The sequence below is a fragment of the Hippopotamus amphibius genome, chromosome 4 (assembly GCF_030028045.1).
Source record: "Hippopotamus amphibius kiboko isolate mHipAmp2 chromosome 4, mHipAmp2.hap2, whole genome shotgun sequence".
Lineage (NCBI taxonomy): Eukaryota > Metazoa > Chordata > Mammalia > Artiodactyla > Hippopotamidae > Hippopotamus > Hippopotamus amphibius.
This window is the reverse complement of record NC_080189.1, coordinates 145,316,051-145,326,313: the sequence shown is the minus strand read 5'-3', so window position 1 is coordinate 145,326,313 and position 10,263 is coordinate 145,316,051. Positions and strand designations below refer to the sequence as shown.

Genomic DNA, 10,263 nt, shown 5'->3' with positions numbered 1-10,263 from the left:
AAGCTGGCTATTCAAGGATAACCTGAGTTTAATCTCTGTAAAATGAAAGCTCACCCTCTAGTTAAGATGTGTGTGTGGTCAGTCCTGTTTTTTTCATATTGTGTTTACTTGGTGATTATAAGAAAAGTATCTGAATCAAGTTTCAGCTTGAAATGTTAGATATTGTGTTTATTCCTTGAAATGTCTACCTGGGGATTATACTCTCCTTAAATGCCAGCTAGTATTTAGAGATCTTGTCAGGTAAGTGAGGTTTGTGAACTACAAAGAGCAGAGATGAAGTGTCATGTTGGGTCATTGAAAAGAACTGTGTGTGGATGGAGAGGAGTTTGTTGATCAAGATTGATTAGGATGGAATTCTGCAAACGTCAGACAATTCCCTGGTCACTTTGTCTATAGGAAAAGCTGAAAGGGGAAGCTGCATGGAACTAGCTCAGGGAAAAAGGGTGTTATAGATCTTGCAGATGGCTCATGCTTCTGTATTTTGAGGGGAAGGCGTGGCTGTACCACACTCACATGTCTTAAGTTGTATGATACTTAAACATTTTTTCTTCAAACCATTTTTATGTCTATTATCACCTTTTTTGGTCTCTCTTCCACCATTGAAGAAAACAGATTGAGCATTATTATCTCCATTTTGCAAAGAAGAAACTGTCAGTGATTTGCCCAAGGTAGAGCTGGAACTCGAAGCCAGCTTTTAAATCTTCAGGTCCAGCTTCTTTTACCAGGAACAGGGTGATACACTAGGAGTGATGAACACAGATATCTTCATTTGTCTACATCGCAAAATTGTAGAGAATAAAGCTTGTGGGCTTGATATGTAGAACTTAGTTGTGGTCTGGAGGAGTGGTAAAGCACTTTGCTGGCAGTTGCCAGAGTAACCTTCTTGACCCCAGCCTACTTAGCTTCTTCCCTGTCAGTACGATGCCATCTTCCTCCTGTGGGACGATGCTTTTTCTTTGTGGTTACTCTGTTCTCCCTCCTTCCAGTGTAGTTGAACATGCTACTGAAAGGATCATCTGTCATTCCAGCCACTTAATTTATAGTGAAGGATGACTGGGATCAGATTATCTTAAAGCCAATATATCAGGCCAGTAACAGTAGCCAATAGCACAGTGAATCAGAAATGGGGTACCTTAATGCTGTGTGCCAGAACTGGGTTAACAGGGTCAGAGTCTTGATAAGCTCTGCTTCGGACAAATGAAATCGTGTTGGCAACAAAAGCCTTAAGGATTAAAAAAAGAAAAGGTAAGACAATGATAAAATAATCATTGAGGATCAGGAAAAACACAAAATGGAAAGATTTATTAAGACACAAACAAAGAAGGGAAAGAATTTTCTTTTCCCATTATCAAAGAATTACTACTTGGATTTTGAAAGGTGAAGGGTTAATTGGGAAGCAGGTTAACCTGAGGCTCTGAAACTTGTCCCTTGTTCCTGGTGATCTCTCTCTCTCTCTTTTTAATGAAATAAACTCTGAAAACCTAAAATATAGCAGAAATGAGAATACAGACATTATTACTATTATTAAAATCACACATTGAATAAGTAGCCAAAATTGACTAGGTGATGAACAAAGCATATAACTAGACATGGATAGACCATGAAATATTGAAAATCGTACAGTATAAAAGAGAGATTCTGAACATTCTTTTTCACATTGTTAGATGGTTATTTATATTCACTTTATGCCACTAAACATTTATCGAACGCCTCTCCTGTGTGTCTACCATTGTTAGCAATTACATGGCAAAGGATGCATTCAAAGAACATAATCTTATTTGAGGTGATAAGGCTTACAGACATGACGATTTGTGCTGGAGAAGCTAGGAGAAGGGTGGGAAGAGAATGGGCCAGGCAGTTTTTTGACAGCAGTTAGTGAACAGGGTGTGACCTGGGGGCCAGGGTTTGGATACCTGGGGTAGGGAAGAAGGAGAGAGCTTTCTGACTAGTGCAATGCCATGAGCAAAACTTGGGAAGCTGAAATGAGTAAGGCACATAAGAAGGCAATATACCCAACTGGCGATGGTGTTTGTACTGGGCACTGGTGGTGTGGGGTTGCATTATAGATACAGAGTTTGGCAGTTGTATGTTTGGAGACATTAAATACTGTGTTTTGGGAAGGCAGAGAGTTGTAGTGGCAAAGGCAGGAAACTGTCCAACAGACACGATCACACAGGCAAGTTCATTAATCTCTGTAAGCTGGTATAGTTTTCTCACCAAAAAAAAAAAAAGAGAAAAGGATAGGTGGTACCTATCTCATTAGGTTGTTATAAAGGATTAAATAAGATAATTTACATACGGCACTTAAAACTCTTGGCATCCCCCAAGTGGTAGCCATTTTTGATTGATTATTGTCATTTTCTTTCTTAAGACTAAACCATCTGGACTGTATAAAATGGATTGGAGAGGAGAGAGTCTGATCAGGATCATCAATTAAGAGGCAGTTAAAATAATGACAATCCAGTGTCCCCAAGAAGGGACCGTTCCGAGAGGTATTCTGAGGGAAGGATCCGCAGAAGCTGTGAATCTAGAATATATAGGAGAGAAGAGTTCAAGATGACACCACAGTTTAGATGGAGATGGTGTGTAGCATCCAAGTAACATCCAGTAGACAATGAAAATGTAAAGCAGCTTTCTTCCTGAAACTGCACATCAGCTATTTATTTCCTAAAAAGGAAAATATCAGGCAGATTGTCACCAGTTTTTTTTGGCATACTCTACAGGCCTCCTGTGTCTTGAGCACCCTTAGGACAATGCTCATGTTCCTTATATATTATACATGAAACTCAATTTGCTTTGAAAAAAGTAGCTTTGTCACTGATGAGAATGATTGAACACACTTGTCCCCTTTTGTGTCTGCATTTCGGTAACACACTGAACAACAGCAGCGTACATTTTAGTTGGGAAAACAGTGACCAAGTGTTTGAAAAAACCCTGATTATTGAGTCTAACAAGACGGCTAAGGCTGTATTTTTTTCTGTTGTCTTTCATTTGTCTTTGACACTTGAATATGCCCAGACTTGACACAGAAACAGATTCTGGACTGTATCTATTTAAGATTGTCTAAGATAATGCTTGACAGAAGAGCTTATCTGCTCACTGGTGGCAGAAATGCAGTAAATTGTCCAGAGGACTGCCAAGCCATTAGGATACCTTGATAGCGAATGACAGACAAAGTGCTATGACTTGCTCAGAAAGGGATGCTTTTTAAGCTATTAGAAGCTAATGTGCACTATCAGTTAGCAACTGGGTTAGAGTTCATTTATCTGAATTAATTTGCACTGATGGATATAGTGAAAAGAAAGGAGTCTCCAAAGTCACTGTGTAAAGGAAAAGTTAGAGAAATGTTTTGTTTGTTAAATATTCTGCTGTTTGAGTTAATTTAAGATAATTAAGACACAATTTCTAATAAGCAATGAAATCTGCCTTCCCTCCCCCTCTTCCAGCAAAGCAAGACTATAGACATTCGTCTGTTTGTTCATCCAATATTTACTGAGCATTTCCTCTGTGCCAGGCGCTTTGCCAGGGACAGAAGACAATGTCGAGGAAAAAAGAAAAGGTCTATAGCCTTCACAATGTGATTGCAGATGGTTATTTAGGTTGAAATATTGTCATTGAATTGACAACGGTCAGTCTTTCCTTATTTATTCTCTCACATCATGCAGCTCCCAGCGAAGGACACCAAACTCATGGGAGTGGCTGTGTGAACCTGTGCTGTGCTTGGAAAGGCAGAGAAAGACCTGGAACTTGAAGGTCATCTACCAATTTATCTGGGTTGCAGATGTGTTCCCTGCTGCCATTCCTACAGGCTGTCTTTTCTGCTTTTAAAGTTCAGGCGTCACATTGGATAGTGGGGAGAAGGAGCATATGGCTGCAAGATGCAGACTTAGAGTAGGCTTGCAGTTCACTCCACTTTTTCTGTCGTAATTGGATTTAGAAAGCAGGTGGCTGACACTTAATTACAGAGGGAGAGTCTTTTAGAGCAGTGGCAGAATTCCCTTCACACAAAAATTCTAAAGCTCAAGATCTAGATGAAAATGAAACCTTGAAGGAAAAAATGTGTTTGGGAAGGCAATAGAGGTTATGTTACGTCTTCATTGTTTGTCCCCACTACCCTCCAAGTCTGATTTGTTCCTAAAGTTCTCCTCTCAGTCCACATGGCTTCAGAACATGAAAATGTGAATCATTCATGCAATCATTTTGGTGCCTTGCCTACTTGGTGGCGAAATTGTGGGAATATGAAAACATTTGTATTTTTATCTTGTATTCTATAGACAAAATATGAAAATGGAATCATGGAGATACAAGGGATTTCAAAGATTATTTTAACTCCTCATTCTGTCAAAAGAGAGACTGTGGCTATTTGTCCAGTATCACATAGCAGGTATTAACAACAATAAAGCTAGGATTCATTTTTCTCACACCTGCCTATGCCCTTCTAAACTCTACTGCCACACATGATGGTCTCCTTTTTTCAGGTTTTTATCCAGAACCATGGGATCAGGGAGACCCAACTTTTAGGCCACACCATCCATCTTCTGGGATGTTTAGTAAGATTTCACTGAATGGGAAAAATATTTGTATAGGAAAGGGCAGATCTCTGAACAGATCAGAAATGAACCAGAGAGTTCTATAGCTTTTGTGTATCTTTGACTATATAATTTATAGTTCAGCTTTTATGTTCAGAAATTGAAAGTGTAGTTTCGCCAACGGTAAGCACTCTTGCTTCACAGCTATCATACGTTTTTGCTATTTTTTTGGAAGTTTATTTATTTATTTATTTGTTTATTGGCTGCATTGGGTCTTCGTTGCTGCGTGCAGGCTTTCTCTAGTCCTGGCGGGGGCTATTCTTTGTTGCGATGCGCGGGCTTCTCATTGCAGTGGCTTTTCTTGTTGTGGAGCACGGGCTCTGGGTGCACGGGCTTCAGTAGTTGTGGCTTGCGGGCTCTAGAGTGCAGGCTCAGTAGTTGAGGTGCATGGGCTTATTGCTTCGTGGCATGTGGGATCTTCCCAGACCAGGAATCGAACCCGTGTCTCCTGTATTGGCAGGCGGATTCTTCACCACTGCGCCACCAGGGAAGTCCCCATATGGTTTTGTTTTAAGGAAGGAAAATAGAGGCAGCAGGCCAAATACTGCTATCAATTCTGTTACCTGGCTATGAACTGGGATGCTTTAAGGCTCATCTAAAGTATGGGGATAACTAAAGTCCAGAATGTTCACATGCTGTTCCCTCTTTTTCAAATATCTTTCTCATATTCTCTCTTTTTAAAATGATGTTAGCTACCTGTATGTGACTTAATATTTAAATACAATTGCTTCAACCTCTCATCCTACATATGAGGAAATTTAGCATCCCTTTCACTATCTCTGAGGATTCTTGGGTGGGTTGGCTTACATTTCTCCTAGTCACTCTGGCTTCAGTTTTCTTCTGCTTCTGAATTTATGATCTCTGATATGCTGTTCCTTTTCTGCACACGGCATCTCATGACATCTTCCCATTCCTGTATTTTCCCAAAATACTGTGGATTCAAGATTTCTGTGTTAAAAATTACCCCGACTTGGTGGCAATAAATGTTTATTATTTCATCCCATGTCTGTGTATTAGGATTTTGGCAGTAGCTTAGCTGGGTGGTTCTGACTCAAGGTCTCTCTCAGGTTGCCGTCAGGATAGCAAGTGGGGCTGCAGTCATCTGAAGGCCTGACTGGGGCTGGAGGAGGTGCTTCCAAGATAATTCACTTGTGTGATGCTGGTAGTTCAGCAAGAGGCCTCAGCTCCGAATCCACGGATTCCTCTTTCCTCATGTAGAAAAGTTCAACCTTTTTCTCTCCAGCTGTCTAGGTCGTGTCCTAAGCACTTGACCTTTTCTCTGTCTCAAAAGCACCTGTAGGACTATAGGGGGTAACACGTGGAAGCTTCAGACTCCTTAAGGGGAGAAGACCCTATGAAAATGTAAATTTTTATATTTTATGTGTACATATCACGTGCTTAACCTTGACAGTTTAATGATTAGACATGGAAGAAAGGCAAAGTATAATTTTTATAAAGATAAGGTCTTTACATTTGTAGAGACATGGATGAACCTAGAGACTGTCATACAGAGTGAAGTGAGTCAGAAAGAGAAAAACAAATTTGGTGTATTAACATGTATATGCGGACTATAGAAAAGTGGTAAAATCAACCGGTTTGCAAGGCAGAAATAGAGACACAGATGTAGAGAACAAACATATGGACACCAAATGGGGAAAGTGGGGAGAGTTGGGGGGGAATGAATTGGGAGATTGGGATTGCCGTATATACATTACTAATAAGAAAAAAAATACCAAATTGTACACTACAAATATATGCAGTTTATTGTATGTTAAAAAAAAACAACCTAAATGTAAAAATAAATGCCAGTAAGAAATATTTTAAAAAACAAAACAAAACAAACAAACAAAAAAGATAAGATCTTTAGATTTAGAATTTTCATTCCTAGGTTTAATTTTCTAGAAAACCTGTGGTATCTAAGAACTTACTCATGATGGGATACATAAGAAAACCTAAAACCCTTAAGTTTTGGGGGAAATTAGCAGTTTGGATATAATTTTAGTTGTAATAAGAGTGTGAGTAGTTTTTTAAACATATAATAAATCAATCATACAATAATGTATATTCAGTAAAGATTGCTAATTTAAAACGTATTTTGGTTCTCTTAAAAAGGTTTTTTTCAAAAAACACACATGTACATTGTTTAACTATTTTACCTTTTCTAATCTTTTTTTTGAGATGAAGGTTTTGCCTATGTTTACAGTTGTTGCAGAAAAAACAATTTAACTATTTTAAAGATAAATTTTAATTCAAAGTCATTTATATACTTTAAAAACTCTTGAATGAAACCGGTATTCAGTATTTTATGGTGATATTTGTACGTTTCAAAACACACCTAAGGGTTCTGTGAAAGTAATGTAAGTAAATGTTAAGATTTACTTCTTATTTCCTGGACGTGTTGCTATTTCTGCAGTCATTTGACTCCATGATTAATAGAAGAATTGGGGAGAATATTACAAATGTGACTTCAAGGGTAGTTCATTTCAAGTAGGTATTTAAAAAACAATGAACTAAGTATTTGAACTACGTGTACCCTTTGCTAGAGAGCTTCAAGTTAAATCAGCTGAAAATTCAGCAGGGAAGAATGAACTGGGTTATCCACGTCTCAAGGGTACAAAGAAATAGAACATTCCTGTGCTATGCACTATCTCTGAGCAGGAAGTCAACAAGATTATTTCACTTATGGTTTAATTTAAAGGGGCTTATTTACAACATGTATTTATATGACAGTTTGATATGCTTTATTTTTCTGCAGGACTCAATTACTGGAATTGTCAACTCTACCAATTTATGTGCACATTTCTCTTCCACTATGAGCAGACCAATTGTATTGCACATTTGTCTGGCTTTCTGTAGCCTTTTACTTCTCAACTTTGCCACGCAATGTCTGGCCTTCCCCAACATGGAAAGAAGGGAGGTAGCACCTGTTCGTGCAGAGAAAGGGCAGTCTGAGAGGCTGAACACAGATGACCTAGAAAATAACTCTGTTCCTTCAAAGTACACTCTGGTCTCTGAAGACCCAATGATAGTGCTAGCGGGACCATCAACAACGTCGTTAAATAAAGCATTCCCTAGTAACAAAGAAACCCCTCCTGCAGGAGCTAGACTCACGCAGCCTGGTAGCCCTGGCATTCTCACTACGACTGAGCCAGGGGTCCCTGCAGGGGAAGACGCGTTTGGTTCCAGCCAGCCAGAGAGAATGTCTCCCGAAAGCCGACTTTCCAAGGGCATGTTAACCAACCCTATCACTCCAACTGCTTCTCTGGATATTGGTGAGAAGGAGGAGCCCTCCCGTGGTGCCACCATTCAGCCCATTGTGGACGGAACCACCGCAGCAACACAAGCTTTTCTGCACTATGTGGATGAGCAGCTGTTGGCAACTGAAAGTCAGGAAGCAGTTAGTCTGGGACATTCACCTTTATCCTGTGTGAATACTAAAGAAATGCCAGCTGCCAGTCCAAGGACTGAGAAATTTGAAGCAGACCCAGAGCAAAAGACAACCTCTTTTCTTGGTGCTGAGCCTACAGCAGGCACTGAGCCTTCCCAGATGACAGCTGATAATACCCAGGCTACCCACTGGCTCGCAACCTCTGAGTCCGCCCTGAGAGTTGAACCGGAAACTGACAGCCTGCTGGGAGCCCTAGAAGTCACAGTGAGTGTCAGCACAGCTGTTCCAGCTGCCTCCATTGTAAGTGATGAGTGGGATGACACCAAATTAGAAAGTGTTAGCCAGACAAAGACCCCGAAGCTTGGAGACAGTACTCAGGTGAGAATGGAAACATCTCAGACAACCCAAGCAACCAATAATGGTACGGAAGGCATGGAAGGGGGCGAAACTTGGACAGAGGCTGCAGATGTTGCTCTGAGGCTGCCTGAAGGGGAAACACACAGGGGAGCAGCCCTGCTAATAGCACGTGGGGAGGAGAGATCATCTGCCTTCACCGATCTAAGTTCCTTTACTCCCACAAGTCCAATGCAAGATATGAAAGTCTCTGTCGAAAACCTGGTCCAAAATACTGCAGACTTCATGGAATCCACCAAGGAGAACAATGCCATGTTCTTCTTAGAGACCACTGTTTCCATCTCAGAATATGAGTCTGAGGCATATCAGCCATTCGGAAATACATTTAAAGGTAAGAGAAAGAAAAAAAGAAAGAAAGAAAAATAAGCTTTATTTAATTTGGAATGTTTCTGTTTGGTTTTATTATTTTTAATTGAGGTATAGCTGACACATAGCATTGTATTCGTTTTAGGTGTTTTATGTTTTTTTTTTAAGATTTATTTTTTAAATATTTATTTACTTTATTTTTGGCTGCATTAGGTCTTCACTGCTTTGTGCAGGCTTTCTCTAGTTGTGGCGAGAGTTGCGGTGCGCGGGTTTCTCGTTGCGGTGGCTTCTCTTGTTGCGGAGCACGGGCTCTCTTCTCTTGCTGCGCACAGGCTTCAGTAGTTGTGGCTCACAGGCTCTAGAGTGCAGGCTCAGTAGTTGTGGCGCACAGGCTTAGTTGCTCTGTGGCATGTGGGATCTTCCCGGACCAAGGATCAAACCCATGTCTCCTGCAATGGTAGGCAGATTCTTAACCACTGTGGCACCAGGGAAGCCCCCTATGTTTTTTTTTTTAAAGTGACAACTTAGAAGTTTATCTAAAGTTATCTAAGTTTTAATGAAAAACAAAAAGAAATAAATAAAAAATACATTTTACATAAAAATTGCATCCTAATATAACCCCTGCATATAGACCAGTGGTATCCAGCTGGGAATGATTTGTGTCACTCCCTCCCCTTTCCCCGCCCCATCAGTTGGCAATGTTTGAAGCATTTTTTTTCCATTTTTATTGAAATGTAATTGACCCTCGGCACTGTGTAAGTTTAAGGTGCACAGCATAATGATTTGACCTACATACACCGTGAAATGATTATCACAATAAATTTAGTGAACTTTCATCATCTCATATAGATACAAAATTAAAGAAATAGAAAAGTATTTTTTTTCTTGTAATGAGAACTCAGGATTTACTCTCTTAACTTTCATATATAGTATATGGCAGTGTTAATTATATTTTTCATGTTGTACATCCCTAGTATTTCCTTTACAACTGGAAGTTTATACCTTTTTACTGCCTTCATCCAATTTCCCCTCCCCCACCCTGTCTCTAGTAACCACAAATCAGATCTCTTTTTCTATGTTTGTTTGTTTTTGAAGTATAATTGACCTACAACACTATATGAGTTCCTAATTAAAGTGCACAGCATAGTGATTAGATATTTCTATACATCACAAAATGATCACCACCAAGTCTAGTTACCAGCTGTCACCATACAAAGATGTTACCTATTTATTAACTATAATCCCCACACTGTACATTTCATATCTGTGACTCATTTATTTTGCAACTGGAAGTGTGTACCTCTTAATCTCCATTACCTGTTTCTGGAGACATTTTTGGTCGTCACAGCAGAGAGCAGCTAGTGGGTGGAGGCCAAAATGCTGCTGAACGTCCTACAGTGCACAGCAACCAAGACTTAGCCGGAATGTCAATAGTGCTGAGAAACCCTCATAGAGATTAATATTTTTCAAACCTTTTATTATGAAAATGTGTAAATTTACAGGAAAATGTAAAAAAATTAGCGATCTATTTAAATGGCGTAATCAACAATATTGGATACTTATTTA

At 39.6% G+C, this 10,263-nt stretch overlaps 1 protein-coding gene across 1 annotated transcript in view; it reads left to right on the top strand.

Annotated features, from left to right (window-relative positions):
* Positions 1–7,386: 7,386 nt before the first annotated feature.
* Positions 7,387–10,263, top strand: part of ARMH4 (armadillo like helical domain containing 4) — a 123,336-nt gene continuing 120,459 nt past the window's right edge. The window contains exon 1 of the mRNA XM_057732350.1: positions 7,387–8,722. Coding sequence (XP_057588333.1) covers positions 7,402–8,722 — 1,321 coding nt within the window. The 5' untranslated portion in view covers positions 7,387–7,401. The remainder of the gene's footprint in view (positions 8,723–10,263) is intronic.